Source organism: Eupeodes corollae, chromosome 3 (genome assembly GCF_945859685.1).
Source record: "Eupeodes corollae chromosome 3, idEupCoro1.1, whole genome shotgun sequence".
Classification (NCBI taxonomy): domain Eukaryota; kingdom Metazoa; phylum Arthropoda; class Insecta; order Diptera; family Syrphidae; genus Eupeodes; species Eupeodes corollae.
Window position 1 is genome coordinate 8,463,483 of NC_079149.1, and position 26,326 is coordinate 8,489,808.

The following is a 26,326-nucleotide window of genomic DNA, read 5'->3' on the forward strand; positions in this document are numbered from 1 at the left end:
CGGATTTTAAAAATATGACTCTATAAAAATGTTTAGGACAACCAAACGGTGTTTTCAGGGCTGAGGGATAATGACTTTCTAAATAACAAGTTCTTGTCTTTTTGGTAGAATTTTAATCATTTTACTATCTAACTTAGTTTCTGGAAAGTCTCATTGGTAATGCGAGCCTTCATTTGTCCCTATTTAAAGTTCCAAGAAAATTGAATGAATTTAATACTTTCATAGTTTTGAAAAAGAAAAATTACCTTTTGAAGATAATTTTTAATGTTGACCTATAATCCGAACTTTGATTTTGACTATCTGCTCAAATTTTAAAAATATCAGTTTAAATTTTTTCTTTAATATATTTTCAATATATTACAAAAAACTTTATGTAATAGTCATGAAACTATTTTGCCTTTTTCTGTTAAAATACGCTTTAGAATAAATAGTCCACCGTTTCTTCAAAAATTATGTGCAAAATACCAAATATAACAATTTTTAGAAACTTTTTGAAATATTATAAATATTTTATCTGAATACTAAAGACAACTTAGGATAGGTTGGAAAACCATCCGTTTTTTTTTAACAAATACTAGATTTGGATCTCTTCATTTTACACGAATCATAAGTATTCCATATAAACCAGACTTAATTCAAGTAAAGAAGTAGGTGGATACCACACCCCCTGACTATAGAATTTTGCAAAGTGCTTCATGTCTCTGAAACTACTTATGTTATAAAGTTGAAATTTGATTACGTTGATGTCCGCAACTAGATTATGAAATAATCTCAAGGCGTGCAAAAGCTCGCTTGTTAACCCTAAGGACTAAGACCTATCATCATTCACTCTCAAAACTCTGGAAGGATTGATTGATATCCATGTACGTAATAGAATTGATAAGAGCCTTTTGATGTCTCAGCATGCTTACTGCAAAGGGAAATCGGTAGTATCAGTCTTCTACACTCTGGTAAGAACTATCGAATAGGCCCTATAGGAAAAGGAATATATACTATGGTGGCCTTCCTGGATATTGAGGGCGCTTTCAACAACGTTGAGACATCGGCTATCATTTCTGCTATGACGACCCTAAACGTCGAATACTTACTCTGTGAATTGATTAATCTAATGCTAAAAGGCAGGATCATCAACTCTTAGTTGGGGGATTTTGCTACGAAAAGGTCTATCGGTAGAGGCACTTCGCAAGGTTGTGTTCTGTTCCCTCTCCTGTGGAACATAGTGGTTAACGAACTGCTAGTATTCCTTGAGAGGGAAGGCTACAGAGTGATTGCGTATGCCGATGATGTTGCTATCGCCGTCACAGGAGAACATCCTAATACACAGAGTGACCTCCTTCAAAACGTACTCAATATGCTCACTAGATGGGCTGATCACTGAGAACTTAGTATTAATCCACAAAAAACAGACCTCGTCCTTTTCACACGAAAATACAAGATCCCAGTAATTGTACCTCCTTCAATAAAAGGCGTACCACTAATTTTTACCAATGAAGCCAAATATCATGGTCGGATATTGGACAAAAAATTAAGTTGGAAACCTTATATTCAGGAAAGAGTTAAAAAAAGCTACAGTAGCTCTTTTTCTTTGCAAGAAAGCCATAGGAAGCAAATGGGGGTTTTCAACCTCGCATAACCTATTGGCTATACACATCGGTCAACAATGCACTGGAGGTGGCAGCGAGCACAGCTATAAGACTCAACGCCTCATCTTAGTGGACCAACAACAATGTGGCGCACTCCATCATTTTGAACCTCTTTGGTTCTATACCAAAGTACATAGACTACACTTTACCAAGACCCCAATTTGGAAAAAACTTCCAGGTATCCAATGGGAAGACAAAAAACTCCTGGATGACAAAAGCATTCATTTTTACAGATAAATCCAAGAGAAACGAGGGAGTTGGTAGTGGTGTGCACTCAGAAAAGCTTAATCTAAGCATCTCATTCCGCCTCTCTAATCATTGTAGCGTCTTCCAAGCGGAAATTTTAGCGATCAAAAAGGTTCTCATCTGGTTAAGAGAAAACTTGATTTCAACTTCTGATATCCGCATCTTCTCTGACAGTCAGGCTGCTATTTAATCTCTTGACGGTGTCTCAACCAAATCTTAAACGGCCCTCGATCGTCTCTTATGGAGAGGCGCAGCAATTTAACATTCACCTTTGTTGGGTGCCGAGCCACAGAGACATCACAGGAACTTCTAGATCCGATGAACTCGCTAAAAATGGAACCGTCATACCTATTCCACCTGAAAGGGAGAAGATAGGTACACCGATAGCTACATGTAAACATCTGCTAAAAGAAACAGCTTTTGCGATAGCAAAATCTAGGTGGCACAATTCACCAACATGCGCAGCCCCAAAACTCATGTGCCCTTCACTGGACCTAAAGCGCTTTAAAGACTGGTCATCTCAAAGCAGACTTCATATATTAGATCCCTAATAGGTATCCTTACGGGACACTGTCTTACAGGCAGACACACAATACGACTTGGTGTAGCCTCAAATAACTTCTGCAGGAACTGTATGGACGAGGAAGAAGAGGAAACAATCTCTCATATTCTCTACACTTGCCCTGTTCTTTCACTAAGACGCAAACTTCATCTGAGAGACTTATCTTTTGATAATCCCAGTGAACTAGCTGAAAAGTATATCAAATATCTTCTTCACTTTATAAAAAGCTCAAAATGGTTCACTAGTAAGAAGTAATTCCCTAGATTCATGTGGTATCACAATGGGCCTTTCTTTTTGACCTAACCTAACCTGACTTTACCTAACCTAACCTAACCTATAGGGTTCCTAACTTTAACGATTCTAAGGTTAGAGGGAGTGGTACCAAAAACTTGAGCAATACCGTAACCTTTGATAATCTAAAACAGCCGATGTAAGTCGAATTTTTGTTGCTTCAGTCTTAAAAACTCGAAACCGTACAAACGTTTTTATAAGCAGTAATTCAAAAGTCAGGACAGGACAAACTTCAGAATAAAAAAAAATAGTTTAAATTCTAAAAGAAAAAGTAAATCTCAAGAAAAAAAGACAGAATATTCAAAACCCACCTTCATCCTCTCCACGTGCTAACTTCCTTTCCTTATTGTAGTTTAAAAGATTTTTCTCTACCTATTTTTTCATCTTTTCAATTAAAGAATTAAACAAGCGTGTGCTAGTTCCCTCAACATTATATCCTGCATGTGCTCTGCTATCAAATTACATTTCCTTTCAGCTAAGTCAAGCAAATCACATCGATGAATAGAGACGAAGACGACGAAGATAGGCAAATATGTGCACTGCAGCTCCCCAAACCTATCAACTCACTTTTTTCATCATCAAATTAATTAATAGCCTATACCAACCTCACGCGTTTCAATTCATTCTTATCAAGTTATGTAACTTATTCTTTATGGCTAAACCTTCCTTAAATGTTTAATTAAAAAACTATCAACAAACCATAAAAGCACATATAAGTTGCAGAGCAGAAATATCTTCAACAGCAACTTGCACCTAAAAACAAACTATATTTAAATTGTGTTATTCTTTATCACCATAAGAGTGCACATGGACTCTGAACTGAACTGGGCAGAAGGACACACTTCGGCGAGTTATGCACTCCTATATTTATATTCTCCAATATCGTATCGATAATATCAAAATTTATGCACATCCTCATATACCTTCTTATCCTTTTAAGCATTCATAAGCAATTTTAGTTCAGTTAGACTTTGTGTGCGGTTTGTGTTACACCTTTTTGAAACTTTCTTAGGTTAGATTGAAGTTCGAACTTTAGCAACAAAAAGAAGGAAAAAAAATACAAATAAATTCAAAACATCTAAAAACATCGTGATCAAATTTCTCACTCTCCCTCTCAGTTTTTATTTTCGTTCATTTCATCAATATCGTTTTTCGAAAATGCGAATTTTTAACCTTTGAACTTATTCTCGTACATAAATCTGAATCACATGTAGCTCAAACTACAAAAACACCAAAAAAAAATCACACATAGTGATAGTGATAACAACTTTTAAATATTCGAATATTCTTTAAATTTCAATAATTCATAGAAATACCCAGAACACTAAATTTCAAGGTGATCCTGCCTGCCTGCCTTTTACTCGACTTACGCGAATATTTCTACAGAGAGAGAGATAGCGAGAAAACGAAAGAAAAATAACAATAATTTCGAATAAAAAGATGATAAGATGCTACATTTTATTTATTTATTATAGCTAGAGAAGATTCTAATCAAAAGAAATCATCTTTCAATATTTCGAATTATGTACATTCAAAACAAGATACTCTCCATATTGAATCTGAAAGTGATTTAAAATTTCAGTTGTTTGTGATCAGTTGAAGAAGTTCAATATTGTTCTTTTTTCTTAAATTCCGTGTAAATACTGTAAAATACTTAAAAGTGACATAAGAAAACTAAAAATCAAGTCCTCTCCTTTTTTTCTATAGTACCTAGGTTTCAAATATTTAATGAGTAATCACAGAATCAGAGTGCAGATGAAAGTGTTTTTGAATTTTGCATTTTTGACATTCCTGCAAAAAAATGAAATAAATCTCAAACAATCTTGCCAAGACGAGTGTTGAATCCTTAAAAAATCAAAAAGCTTAGTTTTATTTTTGTATAGAAACGTTTTTTACAAAATTATTTAAAAATTTCAAACTTTACTTCAGTGTTGAAAGTTTCAAATCTACAAAATGTGTGTTTTAATTATAGTTTATATTTCTGAGAATTGTTTTCGTCAGAAGAATTTCGAACTCAAAAGCTGAGGCTGTTCTTCTTATTTCAATTGTTTAAAAGAGAATGTTGAGAATTCGAATTCTAAAAATTTTTGCTCTCAGGGTTTTGGCAGCAAAAACGAGATATTTGTTAATTTTTCTTAGAAAACGGAATTTTCTGAGATCTTAGCGTTTGGTCGTAAATTGTTCACCAGAAATACCAAAATATAGATCAACAAACAACCTCGTAAACGGTGTTTTATATCTCGGGAAGTAAATTTTTTGAAGATTTTAAATCAGAAGAAGAAATCTCTACAAAAAATTTATTAACACCCTCCATTCTTTCCATCCATTTTCGAAAATTTAGCAATTTAGACAAAACAAAATTCAGAAAACGAATCGAAACAAAAATAAATTCCAGTATTAGGACAGAAAAAAGATCAACACTTTGACATCCTATAGTTCTCAAACTCCTAAATAGTTAAAAGCTTTATGCTGTCCTTCACTCTATTCAACATTTGTTTTAAAAAAACATTTGCACTCTTACAGAATTCGAAGACAAAAAAGTCCTATAAATTCCGATTAGGCTGAATATTGGTGGAGAGCCTTGAGTCTCATTTTAAAGGGCGAGGAGTTTAAGCACACTTTTTAACCAAATACCTCGAAAACGATAGGTTTTTTCTTTGGAAAGAGTTGTAGGCCACCAATTGTCTATTCAAAATATCTTATTACATTTTTTGACTAAATGCACTACGCTTCAATATTGTCGACGGTTTTTTCCCAAAACCTATTAACTTAACAAGAAAAATGTTATTATTATTTTTGTGCAGAATTACTTGAGCCATCTACAAGTTTCAAAAAAATCTATAATTTTGGAATAATTTGCAAAAACGTGCACCTCTTTTAAAACATCACCCCCGATAATGTTTCCTTTTAGTCCAAAAAAAACAGGAAATTTTAGACAATTTTAAGGCCATTTAAATGAAAATTCAGCTTTATCGTTATTTTTTGGAAGACCATCTCATTTTCCTGTAATAATTCCCTCCAAAAAAGAAACAAGGAATAAATCCCCGAACTTTCAAAACAAATTCTTTTTCTAACAGATTTAAAATGATCTGCCTTATCTTTTTGAGAAACAACAAAAAATGCTTCCAATTTTCTTATCAATCATTTTCTCAAGTTCACAAAAAATAACGAAAATTGCATCAATGTCTAAAATAAGTACGTTTATACTTTGAACTTACAGTTCGAGCCTTGAGCCATTTAAATATTCAATCATTGTTACTTAAGATTAACAAAAACAAAAAAAAATAACACAACGGCCTTGAGAGGAAGCTGATTAAATTCAGAAATATTAAAAGTTCGTCAAAGGCTAAGGTTTCGATCAAGGGAAAGTGCTTCCGCCTTGAAAAACCAACATAAAATTGATTTTTGCTATAACTAGACTTTATAACATTGTTGTAACTTTCCTAAGGGATAAAATGAAAGTTACAACAATTTCAATTCAGATGTTCTAAAATCAGTTCTCTGAGAAAAGGGACTATGTTAAGTCGTTGAAAGCTACAGTTCTAGAGAAGATTTTAAATCTCTTTGAATAACTTAATCACATTCTTATTTATATTTCCATTCGATTCCAAAACTCAAAGACCTAGAAAATCATGTCAAAAAATGAAAAATTGTTAATGGAGTCTACATGTCTACTATTTAAAATCTATCCCAAAAGTCGTCAATATTTATAAAGATCAAAAATTATTATTACGACTCATTAAGATATTCGTCTCAGACTTGAGTTAAATTTCAACGACGTGTGCTACAACAAACTAAGCATCCGCGAAGCACATTTTTATTAATAATGATCTTATAAATCTAAGCTACAATTACCCAATTAAAAAAAAATATATAGCGCACTTACAAAAGATCAAGCCTTAGCAGCTTTCTCAAGCTATATGAGATGAAAAAAAGATTCACATCAAGCTTAAGCTATTATTATTATTTTCTATGAAAAATAAAACAATTTATTGCTTATCTCTGGAAATAAAACCGCCTTCATCTAGAATATTTCGCTTCAATTCGATTATAATTTTGTTCTGTTTCTATCTTTGTTGTCGTCCTTTTTCTTAAGTCGACCGAGTCCATAATTATTATCTTCAACTTAAACTAAATGAGCTACATAAGTTATTGTTTTTCTTTTTGCTTATCTCTAAGTGTTTTATATTGTATTTAAATTTAAGTCTAACCTTTGATACGATGAAGAAGATCTTTCGTCCACTCAACTTGCAATTTCTAAATTTCCTTGATTTTTCAGTTCAAGTTCGATGTCCTTTCTCTTTCAGTGGAATTCTAGCCTCGCACATCATACTTTCCATAGACATAGACTACTTAAAAAGATTGACTGACTGAATTATGCAAATGAACTTACAGTCTCGATATAAGAAAAAAAGGAAACAAACAGAAAAAAAGCTTTGTCCTTGTGACACACTAGTAGCTCCCTCAATTGTCATAATAACAGTCATCAACATCATCATCAACATCATGACTTTTTATCATACACCACACAAAATCACTCTCCCAAGTCCTGAATGAATTGAACATAAAATAAAATAATAGTCCTCCTTATAGTCAGTCATTCGTCAGGATATTTCTAATCGGTGTGGTCGTCGTCGTTAGTCTTCGAATGGTGGTGTGTGCTTAAGATTTGACGAACGGAAAAAATAAAATAAAATTAAGGACTACTCCAGATGGTATCAATGGAAAAATACTCTGTTTTATAAAAAATCCCATTTTGCTATCTCAAGAATTAGTTGTTCATTTCTTTTATTGAGATTGCAATATTGGGGATGGCTAATCCTTGCTTTGACAAACAATGCAATTTATCGCATTCGATTTTAATAATTTACAAATTGTCATTTAAGTGACGATACGTTTTGCTATAATAGCAAATTATGACAAATCAAATGAGCGACTCGGCTAGAAACGGTGTACTTTTGACAATTTTGGGAATTTTATTTGGCGATCTTAGCAGTGGTTTTGAACATGAAGTAAGTCTTATATTTTATTTGATGTCTTGTCTCCTTCCTTCCTGCATTTTTATCCTTTTGAGAGTTGTTTTATTTAATTTAAAAAAAAAAAAACATTGAGGTCATTCATGAGTGTGGGAAGAATCTAAATCAAATGATGAATAGTATGTTTGTAAAAATAGGGGGAGAGGACTTGATTTATTGACGCATGCCGCGGCCGGTCGTGTCGTCCGTTGTGACGCAGGACGCATAAGACCATAACAATCGAATTTATTATGTTTCTTTTTAATTTATCAACATAAACAGGATACAAATAAGGACACAAAGAAAAACATAAACAAAAAGAAGTGTGAGACATCGGTTTCTCTAAAAAGATACAAAAAAGTGATACAAGATGAAAATCCTAATGCGAGCTGACACTCATGTGTCATTTTCGGTGCCAGCTAATACTCCGCAGGCCAAGTGTACATACTCACAGGTTGTCTTTCGTTTGTGAAATTCTTTTTTCTATTACTTGCTTTATTTTTCAATTCCACGCCTTTTTAGCCAAATTTGTAATTATTTATTTTTATTTTTATTTTTTGTAGGTTTTGGCCGCTTTGACAGTGTCATTAGGTTCTATGGTTGTGGGTTTTTCATCAGCTTACACCTCACCTGCTTTAGTGTCCATGACTAATCCAAACATGACAGATTTCGAAGTTACTCCTCAAGCTGTAAGTTAAATGTTTAATTATTTTATATATCCTTTTTTTAATTTAGTATAAAACAAATATCCCAAATACCTTTACCTTTGGAAACGAATTATCAATTCTTCTTTATTTATTTCATTTTTAGGCCTCCTGGGTTGGTGGTGTGATGCCTTTGGCAGGTCTAGCTGGAGGTATTGCTGGTGGACCGTTTATTGAGTATGTTGGTCGCAGAAATACAATCCTTCTAACAGCTGTTCCCTTCATTATCGCATGGCTTCTGATTGCATGCGCTACTAATGTCGGTATGGTTTTGGCCGGTCGTGCTCTGTCCGGTTTTTGCGTTGGTGTCGCCTCTCTGTCATTGCCTGTGTACTTGGGAGAAACTGTTCAACCAGAAGTTCGTGGTACGCTGGGACTGCTACCAACTGCTTTCGGTAATATTGGAATCTTGATTTGCTTCGTTGCTGGAACCTACATGGAATGGTCCGGGTTGGCATTCCTCGGTGGAGCTCTGCCAATTCCTTTCCTGATATTGATGTTTTTGATTCCTGAAACTCCACGTTGGTATGTGTCCAAGAATCGTGAGGAACGAGCACGCAAGGCTTTGATATGGTTGAGAGGCAAACAAGCTGATGTTGAGCCCGAATTAAAAGGTCTTCTGAGATCCCAGGCCGATGCTGAAAGATCAGCTGGACAGAATTCAATGTTTGAATTGTTGAAGAAAACAAATTTGAAACCATTGGGAATCTCGCTGGGTTTGATGTTCTTCCAACAGTGGTCTGGTATCAATGCTGTGGTCTTCTATACCGTGATGATTTTCAAAAATGCCGGTTCAACAATTGACGGAAATGTTTGTACGATTATTGTTGGTATTGTCAATTTTGCAGCAACATTTGTTGCAACAATGTTGATTGACAGATTAGGTCGTAAGGTAAGATTGAATTTATTGATGTCTTGAGATAAAGTGTGTTTAACAATTTTCTTTCTGCAGATTCTTTTGTATATTTCTGACATTTGTATGATCATCACTCTCTTCACACTTGGTGGCTTCTTCTATTGCAAATCGAATGGAATGGATGTTTCATCTTATGGATGGTTGCCTTTGGCTAGTTTTGTAGTCTTTGTTGTTGGTTTCTCACTTGGTTTCGGACCAATTCCATGGTTGATGATGGGTGAAATCTTACCCGCCAAAATTCGTGGTTCAGCAGCTTCAGTGGCAACTGCTTTCAATTGGTCATGCACATTTGTTGTGACAAAGACCTTCCAGGATATGATTGGTAAGTTTTATCAGAATCCACACTCGTCTTACGAGAATCTTGGCTTATTCAAAATGAATCCTATAAGAAAACGAACCAACTAAACTAAAACTAATTTTCTATTCTTATCCTTTTATAGATACAATTGGAGCAAGTGGTGCCTTCTGGTTGTTCGGTTCAATTTGTTTTGTTGGTTTGTTCTTTGTGATATTCTACGTTCCTGAAACTCAAGGCAAGAGTCTTGAAGATATTGAAAGAAAAATGTGCGGACGAGTGCGGCGAATGTCCTCAGTGGCGAATATTAAACCATTGTCATTCAACATGTAAACAAAAATAACATCAAGGACAAACTTAACAGAAAACTACAGAGAAGACAAAGTAAACTAGAAAATGATGAGAATCAACACTCCAAGTGCCTGTCCAAAAAACACAAACAAATAAAGTGCCCAGCCAAAAAGTAACTAACCAAAAATTATTTTTTAAGAAAATACAAAACAAAACACTAAAATTTGTATACTACAACTACTTTCCTCTCCTTCCTAGAATTTTAAGAACATTCATTTTTGAGATCAATTTAAAAAAGAAAAAAGAAATTTAAAAAAAAAGAATAAAACTGATCCCGTAAAGTAGTGCCAGGCATATGAAAAGTAGGACCTATTTTTCTACTACGCATTGTGATATGAAAGAAAAAAAACAAAAACAAATAACAAGAGAATATTAACATAATCGAAGAATAATAATAATTAAAAAAAAAAGAAATATATTAAAAACGATTTAACGTCATTATTGTTTGAGCGCAGACATTAGAATTTTTGTATGTAAATAGTTTAAAGTTTATAATTTTTTAGTTTCCTTTTTTATTTAAGTTTATTATTTTATTATTTTTTGTTTTAGCTAGAGACTTACTTTTTCTTTAAATTAATAAAAGAAAATAAATACATTTTTAAATATCTTAGTTTGTAATTTATAGAATTTTAGGAATTAATAATAGAAATAATTATTTTATTTGTTATTAAAATAGAGAATGATTGAAAAACAAAAAATTCCCTTTTAAATAATTGATAAATTGTGTTAGAATGATTAAAGATATGAGAGATTACTCGTTTTATTTTTGTTTAAATTAAATTCTTTAAATTAATTTGTTTTTTCTTCTTTTGGAAAAAAATCGATTGATGATTAGGATATTTTTTTTTTAAATATTAAAATGAGTCGTGTTTTATTTGTTTTTAAATAATTTTATTAATATTATTTATGTGTATGTAGATTTATTATAATGATGTTGATAAAAATGAATCCCTATTAGAAATAAGATGAAAAAAAAAATAAATAATACAATATAAACAAAAAAATATATGAATGCAACAATAATTGTTGATCATTATAAATCTTGAATATTTTTGATTAAAATATACATTGATATTAAAAATGTTATGCGTTTGTTTATTGTTTTATTTAAGTGGAAAGTAAAATATTTCACATTCGTGTAGTGCGGTTTAAAAACAATCTCTTTACTTAACAGTATGTCCGAAATTTTTCTCAAGGGCTAACTGCTAAACATTTCTAGAAGTGCGGGTATTTTTGTTGAATTCTTTAAGGGTAGGAATGCAACTGAATATAATGATAGACAAGAGAGCTTGAGAAGGTGTTCAGGACCTTAAAACGATTCAGTTAGACAGATCAATCATTCTTTGAGTTCTCTTTTAAATTTTGAACAAGAGATTTAAGCGAGTTATTTAAGCACCTGTTCAAATATGGGAATTATCCTGGAGTTTATGGGGGATAAAGGTTTTATAAATTATAGGCAGATTAGAAAGGGTAATAAGAACTTCTTGCATCAGCGGAAGACAAAACCTCCTTAACAATAAGCAGTTTTTTTCGACTTAAAAGATGTGATCACTGCTCAAGAGTCGGTTTTTAATGCACATACCTAGAACTGAAAGTTATTCAATCTCTTCAATACAAGAGCCGTCCATGGAAAAACGTTTAATAAAACCTAGAATCTTGTTAGCTTTTTTAACTGTAAAGTTATAATGGTCAAGTTTTTCATTTAATGTATCAGGGATATTGCACACATTTATATTCAGTGATATATTTAAAGCTGGATGGTGACATTCTTCTTCTACTAGTTTAACATCGGCTGGAGATACAGCTACGTCAGTATTTATCGTGTCGGAGAAAAATATTAGGTCCAAATATTTGTTGTATTAATTGGCAACCCCATTAAATTGAACAAGTCCGCAAGAAGCTAAAACATCAATAATTGTGAATTCATTGGTGCTCGTTGTCGAATAGGTGGAGAATAGTTTAAATCTGATGATTTTGTCCAGTTGAGGTTCGGAAGATTGAAATCACCTACGATCAGCAGTTTATTATTAGGTTCCATTTGGTCGTGGATCTTCTCAGTTAAATGCATGCAATTTTCATAGACAAAACTGGTAGATCTTGGAGGTATGTATACTGAGATGATAAAGAACCTGTTTCCAATTTGATTTTAATACATAGCATTTCGACGTCAGAAAGATCAAAAGTATCAACCAAAGTGCATATAAGGTAGTTTTTTACCGCGAATAGTATTCCACCACCAACTGTCTCCGAGTCCCTCGATTGGTGCCTATCTCGTCTAAAAACTTGGTAAGTTGAGTCAAAGAGTTCGGTATCTATGAAGGAATTATTTAGCCATGTTTCTGTAATAGTAATTATCTCATGTTGTAGATTGTTAATATTTTTATATATCGTATTGATATTTGTCCTTAGGCCATTGACGTTTTGGTAATAAATCAAAACTTGTTAAAGGATGACGACTTTATATGATTATTTTGTTTATTCTCGAATTCGTGTATAATGATCCCTTTTGCCCAAAAGCGATGTTGAGTTTAGAAGGTGGAATATTGAGTCTGCAACTCTTATCTTAAAAGATGCATATTTCGAGTGGTTTCGATGAATCATTTTCTCAACTTTTAATAGCGACGTATCAATCTTGTTCGAAATAAAGTTTTTAATATCGAAGGCGATTGTTGAAGGGGCAAGTTTAGATAAAAATAAAGTTCGATGGCCTTCTACTACTTTCAATCCACATGAGATAGGTGAGTTTAGATGAGTTTTGTTTGGAAGGGATGAAAATAACAATGAGTTTGCTAACGTTGATAATGATGGGTTTGCATTTGCGAGTAATGGCTCTATTGATGATATTGAAGTTGCTTTTGCTTTGATCGGAACAGAAGATGTTGATAAGGTTAGAGTTAATTGAAGATGTTGAGAAGGGAGTTCAGATGCAGAGGGAGAAGCGGCCCTGGCAGGCTTTTTCGTTGAGGGATTAGCTTCACTATATTGTGCATCACTTTTGTCAATTTTCCGCTTTAATGATGCTGCATCGTTTAGCGATCGGCTATGAGTCATTTCATTTTCGACACCATGAGAATCTATGTTGTGAATTGTATCAGTTTCGTCAGTTATTTGGTTTAAAGATGAGGTGTCATTTAGCGATCCACTATTAGTTATTTTGACTTCGTTATTATGAGACTCAATATCTTGTACTGGTGACAAAGTGGTTTTTGTGTCAACTTTTTCGGTAAGACGAAGTAATTGGTTATGCAGCTTTTCCAGATTATATTTATTTTATATTAGGTCGCGAGTAATGTTAATCTGTGCAAATGGATCGCACTCGTCACAGAAATAGTAAAAAGATTTTCTTTCCTTGAAAAGCTTAATAGTACTATAATACATTTCATGTGATATGATCGTCGACAGTTGCCATGACATATTATTGAATCAATAAGGTAGTCTGTAGTTTGATGGCATATGGTGCAAGAAGACATTAAGATGAGTTTATTGAGTGTTTGTAGCGACGTTGCTGGAGGATTGCGAATGGTTTGTGTATTTTCTGTCGGTTTGGATAATTGCGTACGAAGAAAATTTGTATCATGGTCAAGTTGAGAAATAAAGAACTGTTAAAAACGAATTACAATTTACTAACAACATTTTAAGTGACGGTAATTTTTAACGCATTAAATATAGATTCGTCATTGAATTATTTTATTAATCACTTCAAAACTCTCATGAAACATTATTCTTCATGCAACTGCAGTGCATTGATTGATGAATTTTAAATAAAAGGTAAAAAGAGGCTGGGATGCGACCCACACTGATTCCCATCGCGTCTGTCGATTTGTCTTGCTTGAAAGTTTGTCTATATGTATCAATTTTTTCAAATTTGCGTATTTCTTTTTTAGATTTTATTTTACTGAATATTAAAAATAATATTTTCTATGAAATAAAATAAGTTTGAAGCCAATATTTTTATTTTTTGAAAAACTATTTAAGTCAAAAGTACATTTTTACCAAGTTTTAGTAACGTTTTTTTTGAGGTTTTTATTTTTTGTAAAAAAAAACTGATAATTAGATTTTCTCAAAATTTTATCGAATGTTGAAAAAAATTAGATAAAATTAGTTTGAAGCCAATATCTCAAAGTTTTGAAAAGAAAATTGTGTCGAAACTCAATTTTGAACAAGTTTTATTAATTTTTTTTAGGTTTTTATTTTTTTGTAAAAAAACTGTCAATTCGATTTTTTCAAAATTTTACTAAATGTTGAAAACAATATTTTTTATAAGATAAAATTAGCTGGAAGCCATAATCTCAAGTTTTTCAAAAGACATTTGAGTCAAAATCAATTTTTACCAACTTTAGTTAAATTCTTTTTAGGTTTTTAATTTTTTTTTTTAAAGTATCAATTCGATTTTTTTCAAAATTTTACTGAATGATGACAACAATATTTTTTGAAAGATAAAAGAAGTTTAAAGCCAATATCTCAAAGTTTTGAAAAGATATTTCTGTCGAAAGTCAATTTTTTCCAATTTTTATTTAGGTTTTTATTTTTTTGTAAAAAAAGCTGTTAATTCGATTTTTTCAAAATTTTTCCGAATGCTGAAAATAATTTTGCTTATGAGATAAAATAAGTTTAAAGCCATAATCTTAGGTTTTTGAAAAGATATTTGAGTCGAAATTCAACTTAGGTTTTTATTTTTTGTAAAAAAAACTGTCGATTAGATTTTCTCAAAATTTTATCAGATGACAAAAACATCATTCTTCCTGACACAAAATTGTTTTCGAGATGAAATTATATTTGTGGTCGTAAAATTTTCGAGTCAAGATTTTTTTTATTAATAAAATTCATTTCGACTCTAGGGACTTTGAAACGTCGAGAAATGTCAAAATTTTCAATTTGACAAACCGGACCCATCATAATTTACGTTAGGAAGTTAAAAATGCTCATTTATATAATTTAAAGAATTTTAATGCTTCCTTGCCTTTTTTATTTTGGCTTTGAAAGTGTTTTTTATAGAAGTTGCATATAAGGTACGATTTGAATACATTTTTTAACTCTTGACAATTAAATATTTATAGAATAAGTTCAAAAATCCACCTATTGTCACGTACATTTTTACTTAAGGACTTTGATTCTTCGACCACCACCACGAAGGAAGGGTTTTACGGCTATAGTGGTGGAATGAAGAACTGTCCAGTCTTAGGAAAATGACGAGGACAATTTTCAATATCTGCCACAAACATAAGTTTTATCAACCGTATAAAGACTCTCTTAAAATTTACAAGCAAGCCCTGTCACCAGCCAAAAAACGAAGACATAAAGGACTCCGCAAGCCTCAGCAAAGTTTTATCGAAGGAACATTGTAATCCTTCATTTCTAAAAAAGCCTGATGGAACCTGGTCAGCCTCTCCAGCCGAATGTCTTGAGCTACTGATGAAGACGCACTTTCCGGGTTGCGAGAGTGATAACCCCGAATCGCTTGAAGCCACAGAGCTAAACGTAGCTCATATGGAGCAAGTCAATTCCGTTATAACCAGAGAAAATATTTTGTGGGCTATCACTACTTTTTCTCCATATAAATCCCTAGGCATGGATGGCATGCTGCCAGTTATGCTTCAAAAGTTGCATGATGTGGCAGCTCCATGGCTGGAACAAATTTTTAAAGGATGTCTCCTTCTCAAACATGTGCCCATGTCGTGGAGACAGGTCAAAGTAGTTTTTATCCCGAAAGTGGATAGGCGAGGTCACTAATCCGGGAAGGATTTCAGACCAATAAGTTTAACATCTTTTGAACTTAAAACCTTGGAGCGCATTCTTGATTACCATATTAGAGAAATCCTAGTCGGACGACTTCTCGAAAGCTCTCAGCATGCTTATCTTAAGGGCAAATCTACGGAGACTGCCCTCCATGGGGTAGTGGGTACTGTAGAACAAACAATCCATTATAAAGAATTTACTCTTGCCACCTTCCTAGACATAGAAGGTGCTTTTAACAACGTCCTTACCGAATCCATAGGAGAATCGCTCGTTAAATTCGGTGTAGAAGACTTCAATCGAGAATGGATTATTTCCATGCTCAGTGGTAGGAAGATTCGAGCCACTCTAGGCAATACAATCGCAACAAAACACGTGAGCCTCTTCTATGGCTTCTGGTCATGGATACAATTCTCGTTAAATTAGAGAGATGTGGAGTGAAGGCGGTAGCCTCCGCAGATGATTTGGTGCTATTGGTGTCAGGACAGTACACCTCTGTGATTAGTGAAATCACGGAGTCAGCTTTGAAGAAAGTTAGCAACTGGGCCACGAGTTGTGGACTAGGAGTTAACCAAAGTAAATCTGAACTGTTGCTCTTTACCACCAAAACTAAAGTACCACCCTTACCGCTACCTCGACTCAACGGTCAAATCCTATCATAGTCTTCCAGTAAAAAAAAAATTTGGGAGTTATTCTCGACCCTAAACTAAACTGGAAACTAAATATTGAAGTACGGGTTAAGAAGGCCTGTGTTGCCTTCTACGTATGGTTCGATTGATTGAGAACAGCTTGCGTTGGCACCACAGGGGCCATGCGTACTTGCCAGATTGTACTTGCAAATTTCAAAATTGGTTTTATGACAAAGAAAATGCAAGCGAAAATGATCACTATGAGCTTATATTATTTTAAAATTTGTATATTAATAAACTTTGAAAGGGCAGCGCACAGAATTCTATTAGTATTAAATATCTTTTAAAAACCATCATTTCGGGAACGTTTTTCTAAGTTTGATAAAATCAACAAGAACAAACCAAAGCACATAATTTAAGCTTTGATTTATAAAATGGGTGTATTATGTATCTATATTAAATAAGCAATAATGAAAACAATACATACAAAATCTTCTACAAGGAAAAAAAGGCAAGTCATGTCCGGGAACGTTCCCGAAAAGACCGTTCACGAAATGATGATTTTAAATAAGAGCGCCGTTTGACTATACGGCGGTCATCTTAAATGCGATCTGACTTTGTCAACAGGAACATATTTGAGGTTTCTTTCTTATTTCTAGTCGTAAAAGACTTTCATCAATAATTAAATGTAATAAATACGTTGACGGAATGACGGACTGTTTATGTAGGCTCTACGAATAATTGAAAGGTACTTAACATTTAGATATAATTTATTTGACGAAAAATACTCTGACAGACGGCTTTGTTATTGTTCTCTTCCTTGACTGACGTTTGACACCGAATGGTTGGATTTACTTAAAATTATTTTTGATCGATTATCGGTATTGGACAAACTATTTTTGCATTTTTAAAGTTAAAAATAAATAATCTTTAAGTATCCTCTCTAAAACTACATTTTGTATAAAAAATATTGAGTAATGACCAGGGTTAAATACTTTAAATTTTTCAATTATATTTTGGAACTTTTGTTGAAGATTGTACATTAGGACGCGTTCCCGAAATGATTTTCTATGCGTGTATATTGTTTTCACTTAAAATTCACCTTATAACACACAAAACAGGTAAGTTTTAGTATTTTATTCATTTGTTTCAATTAAGTCAAGATTTAAGGCATTAAATTCCTAGCAAAGTCAATTCTGCACCTTGGTGATTTTGAGCCATAACTTCTGTCTTCGTTTAAAGTCTGAATAAAGAACACCTTGGCTTGAAATAGTTAATAATTCGTTATTAAATGACATTTAAACATTTTTTTAAATTTAAAAATAAAAGAAATCCCGATTTATTATAAATAAACACTTTTTTATAAATTCATACACTGCGGGTCATAAGGTTAGAAGCAGGCATTCTTGAGAAGTAAAATCGTTATATCTCCCGTTACATGGTGGATTAGAAAAAAAAAACAACTGTAGTAAATGAAAGACTACTTTGTTAACAACAAAATGTAAAATTTGAGAATATTAGAATATTAGCTAATGGATCTTTTATGACAAATTGTCAATTGAGTCTAAAATATACGAAAATAGATCGGGTCATAAGATTAGAAGCAGTGAACATATAAACGTTGTCTTGTGAAGTGAATTAATTGTATTTTCGGTATAAACGGTGCATTTCATATAAAGGGTGATTTTTTTAAGGTTAGGATTTTCATGCATTAGTATTTGACAGATCACGCGGGATTTCAGACATGGTGTCAAAGAGAAAGATGCTCAGTATGCTTTGACATTTCATCATGAATAGACTTACTAACGAGCAACGCTTGCAAATCATTGAATTTTATTACCAAAATCAGTGTTCGGTTCGAAATGTGTTTCGCGCTTTACGTCCGATTTATGGTCTACATAATCGACCAAGTGAGCAAACAATTAATGCGATTGTGACCAAGTTTCGCACTCAGTTTACTTTATTGGACATTAAACCAACCACACGAATGCGTACAGTGCGTACAGAAGAAAATATTGCGTCTGTTTCTGAGAGTGTTGCTGAAGACCGTGAAATGTCGATTCGTCGCCGTTCGCAGCAATTGGGTTTGTGTTATTCGACCACATGGAAGATTTTACGCAAAGATCTTGGTGTAAAACCGTATAAAATACAGCTCGTGCAAGAACTGAAGCCGAACGATCTGCCACAACGTCGAATTTTCAGTGAATGGGCCCTAGAAAAGTTGGCAGAAAATCCGCTTTTTTATCGACAAATTTTGTTCAGCGATGAGGCTCATTTCTGGTTGAATGGCTACGTGAATAAGCAAAATTTCCGCATTTGGAGTGAAGAGCAACCAGAAACCGTTCAAGAACTGCCCATGCATCCCGAAAAATGCACTGTTTGGTGTGGTTTGTACGCTGGTGGAATCATTGGACCCTATTTTTTCAAAGATGCTGTTGGACGCAACGTTACGGTGAATGGCGATCGCTATCGTTCAATGCTAACAAACTTTTTGTTGTCAAAAATGGAAGAACTGAACTTGGTTGACATGTGGTTTCAACAAGATGGCGCTACATGCCATACAGCTCGCGATTCTATGGCCATTTTGAGGAAAAACTTCGGAGAACAATTCATCTCAAGGAATCGACCGGTATCATGCGATTTGACGCCTTTAGACTATTTTTTGTGGGGCTACGTCAAGTCTAAAATCTACACAAATAAGCCAGCAACTATTCCAGCTTTGGAAGACAACATTTCCGAAGAAATTCGGGCTATTCCGGCCGAAATGCTCGAAAAAGTTACCCAAAATTGGACTTTCCGAATGGACCACCTAAGACGCAGCCGCGGTCAACATTAAAATGAAATTATCTTCAAAAAGTAAATGTCATGGACCAATCTAACGTTTCAAATAAAGAATCGATGAGATTTTGCAAATTTTATGCGTTTTTTTTTTTTTAAAGTTCTCAAGCTCTTAAAAAATCACCGTTTATTAATTGTTGTTTATTGAGTTGTAATAAAAATGGGCAAGAAAATATGTTTGACATTGGAGGAAATGGCAAGAATAGATGTTTATTACACTGAAGGTCTTTCATGTCGTGCTATAGCCCGAAAAATAAATCGAAGTGATCATTGTGTCAGCAACTATTTAACAAATCCATCGTCGTATCTAAAAAATTATAAAGGAAACACTTCCTCTGCCTTAACACTTCGCGAAACGCGAAATGTACTTAGAATAGCGTCAAATTCATCTCTATCGGCAGCTAAAATTGGGGATAAAGCTTATGTTAAGGCCACGATCCGCAATGCTAAACACATAAAGCACCTGAAGGTTAAAAAAAACCACCACTTAATGACGCAAGGAAGAAGCAACGCTTGTGTTTTGCGAAAGATCACATGAGCTGGGATGTGCAGAATTCAATGACTACATATGATTGGCGGAAGGCTATTTTTTCCGACGAAAAAAAATTCAACTTAGATGGGCCAGATGGTTATAATTATTATTTCCATGACATGAGGAAAGAGGAGCGGTTTTTAAACCGTCACCATAGCAGAGAAGGAGGCGTTATGGTCTGGGGCTTAATTTCGTTTTATGACACTATAGACTTGGTAGTCCAAGATAGTAAAATGACTGGAAAAATCTACAAAGCCTTGCTGGAATCAGTATTCAACAAAATTACCGAGCTTTTTGGACCAATTTCATGGATTTTTCAGCAGGACAACGCTCCGATACACACAGCCCGAGAGGTAAAATCCTTTATTGCAAACAAAACATCTACTTGCTGCCTTGGCCACCATATTCCATATGTGTGGGGCTGGCTTACACGTAAGGTGTATGAGGGAGGGAAGCAATACGATGATCAAATCAGATTTCACTGGACTACTTGGAATCTCTTTATAAATCCCTAAAAGATAGAATTTTTGAAGTTATTTTAAAGGCTGGTGGCAACACACATTATTAAATATTTAATAAAACCCAAAAAACTTAAACAAAATATGCGAATAACTGCATTTTATTTTCATTTATTTTATGTGCTTCTGATCTAATGACCTGATTTATTTTAATCAACAATTTGTCTTGGAAGTTCAGTTAGCTTAATCTCTTCTATACCCAAAATGTATGTTGTGTTGTTAACAAAAGTCTTTCATTAACCATAGTTATTTTTTTTTAATCCATTGTGTAACGGGAAAAATATCGATTTTACTTCTCAAAATATCCTGCTTCTAACCTTATGAACCGCAGTGTACATTAATTTGACTATGTCAAACAAAATTTCAAATGTTTTAAAGACAGGAAAATGTAGTATGAAGACTTTGCGATTCCAATAAATTAAATAAAACAAATGACCTTAAATTTTTTCTGTAATTAACTTATAACTTTTCGATATTATTTGTGTATAGTTAAAATGTTTTAGTCTTTATTAAAAAATCTCACATAGAAACATATAAAAGGAAAAACAACATAAATTGATGTTTGGTGATTTTGGTGTGATTTCACTGCTTTTTTCTTTATTTACTTATTTATACATTTATTTATTATTTATTCATTTATTATTATTTATTCTTTTTCATTATTTATTCATTTATTTATTAATTAATTAAACAAAAATGTACTTATCTAGTCAAATACGTATACTTCATGTTTCTTATCTATACAATTATTATTTAAAAACGCAAATATTATGCCCCATAGCCTGGCAATTCCTTTAGATCTTAAGTTTTATTTTTATTTAGTAATTTTTTTTCTTTTATATAAAACCCTGCATAAAACATATTAAATGAAGGTTTTAATCATAGTTTTCCAATTCAAAATATCTTTAAAATATTATAAAATTTTTCAGTTGTAAGATATAAATTAAATATCAAATCTCTGAGCAAGCTGCGTATTATAAAAACAAAAACAATAATTTGTAAAAAACATGTATCTATGAAAATAAAATATCTATCTATCTATCACTGATTTTTCCAAGAAAACAAAATCTCTGGAAATTTGTATATACAGTGAGTGTCATTAATATTCGGTTTTTATTATGCAATTTCTTTTTTTCATATTTTTCACTTATAAACATTATTATAAATCTTAGTATTTGTTTATTTTATTTATGAATGAATATATTCTTTACAATTGATCAAAAACTATCCGCCATTTACCATCCTCCGCTAAAAGGCTGCATGTAAACGCTCCATTAATATTCGGTTTTTTCTTCCTCTGCTTGTTTTGACATTTCTTAAGACTAAAGGTTTGTTTTTTTTTTTAATGTAAAATTAAACCAAACTAGTCTGTAGGTTTTCTGCGTACATTTGTAAAGTAATTAGAAGTCAAACATTATAGAATTATTCAATAAATAAAACATGGGTCGTAAAGGACAAAATTCGAGTCTTGAAACAAGAAAACTTGTGACTATTCAACACGAAAAAGGTGAAACTTACAAGAAAATTGCAGAGTTATTAAATATGAAGCCAAACACTGTTGGGGATATAGTCCGGAGAGACAAAAATTAAGGAGAATCGAGCCAAAGAAGCAGTTGGGCCAACCAAAAAAACTTACGGCGAAAGAAGAACGGCTTATAGTATGAAAGATCAAAGCTAATCCTCGTTTACGTGCCCCAAAAATAGTTGAAGAAGTCAGAATTGAATGCAAAAAGCAAATATCTGCATCAACCATTCGTCGTACCATCAAAGCATATGGCTAAAGTGGTCGTGTTGCCCGAAAGAAGCCCTTCATTAATATGCGCGATAGGAAAATGCATAAAAACAAGGATGCAAGTTAGTGGGACGACGTTATTTTTGCTGACGAGAGTAAGTTTAATCTCTTTGGTTCAGACAGAAGGGTTATAGTTTCTCGGAAACCTAACGAAGAGCTAAAGGGCAAAAATTTAAAACCAACTGTCAAACATGGCGGCGGGCTCGTCATGGTTTGGGGTTGCATATCTGCAAAAGGCATGGGGAATCTTGTTTTCATCGACGGCATTATGGATAAAAAACAATATTTGAGAATTTTGAGAGAAAATTTGAGACAAAGTGCTGAGAGAATGGGTGTTTTGCGCAGTTTCAAGTTTTACCAGGACAGCGATCCGAAACATAAGGCTCATGTTGTTAGAGAGTGGCTACTCTATAACTGTCCAAAAGTTATCCAAACGCCTGCGCTATCCACCCGATTAAAAATTTGTAGGATGAATTGGATCGAAGAGTTCGTGAAAACCCCGTTACTTCAATAAGTGGACTTAAGAAGAGACCAAGAAGAATGGAACAAGATTAGTGTTGCATATCTTTCCAAAATTATAAAAAACATGCCACAAAGACTTCAAGGAGTCATATCCAATCAAGGTTATCCGACGAAATATTAAATCATTTCTTAAAAAATGAATTTCTTAACCATGCATTTGTGTTTAAAAAAAAAAAATGAATATTAATGAACTATGTTTTTTTTTTTAAGTTTTGTTCCTTTTCTATTTTTTTCTTTGTTTAGCTTTTAGTTTGGTAACCAAAAATTATGCCATTTAATAAGAAATAATAAATTCTTTTTTTACAGGCAAGAAATAGTTGTATATATTTTATTTTTAAACACCAAGTCGAAGTAAAAAAAAAATTAAGAAAAACCGAATATTAATGGCAGTCACTGTATCTTTTTCAATGATTTTCATTGTTTGTAATTCCAACTTCAGCATATATCACACTTCTGAATCCTACATCATTAGATTCAGAAGTGTGAAATATATGTAAATTTAAAAAAAAAGTGACAAGTGGGCGGATATCACACCCCCTGAGTATATAATGTAGATATTCAATCTTCGTCTCTTTACACACATTAACTTCTTTCGTTATACTTAATTTCATCATTCTACAAGAATATGAAGTATTTCATATAAACTATAAAAATTAGATGAGAAGTGGGTGGACACAACGCCCCCTGACTGCTTTAATTTTAGCGAATACGTTTTTGTTGTTGCGTGCATTATGCAGACATATTTTGACTCATGTTTATATTATTTCAAATTATGCATTGTGTAAGGAACAAAAACAAACATAATTTGTTTTATTTTTACCTTTCAATACACCACTTCGTAAGAAATTTCAAGGTTCAAGGTGTTGGCAAATGCTTAATAACGTTGATGATCGTTTGATCAGTCCGTTACGGTTTCTTGCCGTTTTTGAAGTGCCATACCTCATATAGAACTTATGCTAACTTTATTGGTTTTGAAGTTTAAGGAGCGTCAAAAATTGTCTTAGTTTATTCCTATAAAAAGGGAATACTGCCAGAACTTGGCAGGCTCCTTGATATTATAGACGTTATATATTTTTTTCTTTCAGGGCGTTGATATATATTTTATGAGACCATAAGTCATTTTGAATATATTAACAAAATTGAATTAAAAAAACATCATAACTGTTCACTGGAAAAATTACAAACAAGTGACTTATTCGTTTTTCCGCAGTAATAAAAAAATTCACTAATTTTTCACAAGAATCATAAATGATTTCGCAGTCTTAAATATCGAAATGCAAACATGCCTCAGAATAATCTCATATCTTAACCATCATTTTTGGTACAAGATTTCATATGAAGATGTCGCTAGTGTACTTTTCGCTCAAACAAATCCCTTTTGTTCCTGAGCTCTTTCTAATATTTGGCCAATGAAAGTTTATGTTTTTTTCCTTAATAGTTAATTGAAAATACAAAAATTCAGACACTTACCCATGACTTGAACTCTGCAAATAGCACAAATATCACACTCAACATCCCAACTCCACATAGCAACTGCATTCCATTTCTTTAAAGTGAACATTTTCTCCTCCGGTTTACTAGAAGTTTCGGCGGTTTCTTCTAATTTCTCAGTTGGATTTTCATTTTCCTCTGCCATTGTGGTGCTGGTGTTTCTATCGATTAAAATGGGAATTTAATAAATAATCGATACAATAAGGAACATTATTTAATAAAAAAATACTTACTAATTAATACGCAAATCAATGGAAAAATATTCCGTTTTGTTGTTCGGTTCGGTTTGTTGCAGACAAAAAAAAATGACAAGAGTGACAACAAAAATCTAATTGCAATTACTCGAACTGTCAGTACAGTACTGTCACATGCGGCGAAATGTCAAATTGGAAGAAGGCAATTGTAGTAGATTACCAATTGGAAAGTAATTTATGGTTTGTGCATTGGAATTAAATTCTCCTATAAAAATATGAAGAGACATCTATTAGGTGTTAGAGGAGAAAGAAGATTATTTAAGGTTTTGTTTAAACTTCTTTTATTTTTAAGTGATATCGGAACAATGTATTCTAACTTTTTAATTGTTCTTAAGCAGCATTCACATGAGCGCGACCAACGAACTACGAATGACTTACACAATGTGAGTTTATATACGTTTGAAGACATATTTCCACACAAATCCTTAACAAAACGATAACAATATAGTTTTTATTTTATCTATGCTGCATACTTTTACTTTTCAATATGATATTTTAATAAATTTAAGAAAACAAATTTATTCGTCGCGAAAAAAATTGAAGTTGATACGAACTGTCAAACCTTATTCGCGTTCCACATTATCCACACTTCCAACGAATAAAATAATCGCGCGTACTTAACCTAAAAAAATCAATCTTGTTTTGGTTTCGGTGGTCAAAGTCAAACTTTATTCGCGACGAATTAAAAACTCTCATGTGAAAGAAATGTCAAAATCGACGAATATTCGTTCATTCGTTGGTCGTTGGTCGTGCGCATGTGAATAATGCTTTAGAGCTCACCAGAGTTGAGTCATATTCTTGGCTTTTTCTTTTAAGTCTTTTAACTCCCAAAATAACTGACCTTAAACATAAAAGTTAAGTGAGTTTTAAAAGACATGACTTGAAGTCAATTTAAAAAGAGTCATTGAAGTGACTCAAAAGTCAACTAGGATGCAGTCTATTTGAGGTAATTAAGTTACTTAAAGTAATTTACAAGTCAATTTTGAATGAAGTCTTTTGAATTTTTAAAGTCAAAAAGCCATTTGAAGGCTGATTATATAAAATAGGTTATCAAATGTCAATTTCTGTAACTTACAAAAACACTTTATTTAAGCAAAACTCTAGTCCTAGGAGCCAGGAATAACGTTTTTCTATTAAAGTTCAGAACGCAACACTGAGTTGAACATGATCATGTCAAGTACGCTCTGTTCATAGTACGATCAGAGCCCTGCCATTTATCAGGAACACACTGGATAAATTAACTGTCAAAAGTCTGAGAAAAAGAACTTAACATCTGTCACCTTAATACCATACAAAATAAAAAGTCAATGTAAGATTTTTGTCAAACAAAAATTCCGGTGAATAAATAAGGATTTTTTTCATTAACAAGCATTTTCCATTTAAAAAAATGTAAGATGATTTTTTTTTGTATTTTTCTGGTCTTTTTATGGCGGCCAAGTTTCCAAACTCTTAAGAAGAAAGTGACTGAACAATAAAATCAGTCAGATTGACAGATAAATGTGATTGGTGTTGGTGAATGTTTCGTGATTGCGTCCATCTCTCGGCAAATGTCATTTTAAATCAAAAATTAATCCATATATTATTTGAATAAATCATTGATGAACTCAAAACATTATTTCTAACTGGGTCACAGCTCTTCAGACGATATAATCAGCTTAAAATCGTTGATGTTGTAATCCCATTAGGTTGATAAAATACTTTAAATTATTATTTTCCCCCATAAAGAGGATTTTTTCTTTATTTTTCATTAAGAGCGATTATCATACATATGATTTAATTTGACATAATGGGATACTGCTTGGCTTTGTTGATTTATTGATACAATATTTTTTATATAAAAATGACATAAGACTTGAAAAAAGCTCTGTCTCTCCTCGCCTATAACCTTAATACCCTTAACCCTATCTATCGACTTGTGCCCTCTATAGGAAGGTAAGGGTGAGTACCTACTGCAAATCCTTTATCCACCTGAAAATACACGACTGCTTGTGTTT

The 26,326-nt window shown here is 32.8% G+C and overlaps 2 protein-coding genes across 4 annotated transcripts in view; one reads left to right on the forward strand and one right to left on the reverse strand.

The window, feature by feature from the left end:
• The window catches only part of LOC129948804 (facilitated trehalose transporter Tret1), a 28,415-nt gene extending 17,306 nt beyond the window's left edge, over nucleotides 1-11,109 (forward strand). For 2 of the 3 annotated variants that reach the window (XM_056059849.1, XM_056059851.1), the window contains 4 exons: nucleotides 8,321-8,446; nucleotides 8,568-9,353; nucleotides 9,414-9,699; nucleotides 9,818-11,109. In XM_056059849.1, coding sequence (XP_055915824.1) covers nucleotides 8,321-8,446; nucleotides 8,568-9,353; nucleotides 9,414-9,699; nucleotides 9,818-10,005 — 1,386 coding nt within the window. In that variant the 3' untranslated portion in view covers nucleotides 10,006-11,109. Of the gene's footprint in view, nucleotides 1-4,372; nucleotides 4,388-8,039; nucleotides 8,212-8,320; nucleotides 8,447-8,567; nucleotides 9,354-9,413; nucleotides 9,700-9,817 lie in introns of those variants that run through there. The other variant, XM_056059850.1, reaches the window with a different exon arrangement.
• LOC129948805 (RING-box protein 2) overlaps nucleotides 1-24,437 on the reverse strand; it is a 109,194-nt gene extending 84,757 nt beyond the window's left edge. Inside the window, exons 1-2 of the mRNA XM_056059852.1 lie at nucleotides 24,312-24,437; nucleotides 24,058-24,239 (exon numbers count right to left, since the gene is read on the reverse strand). Coding sequence (XP_055915827.1) covers nucleotides 24,058-24,223 — 166 coding nt within the window. The 5' untranslated portion in view covers nucleotides 24,224-24,239; nucleotides 24,312-24,437. The remainder of the gene's footprint in view (nucleotides 1-24,057; nucleotides 24,240-24,311) is intronic.
• Between the last annotated feature and the right edge of the window lie 1,889 nt (nucleotides 24,438-26,326).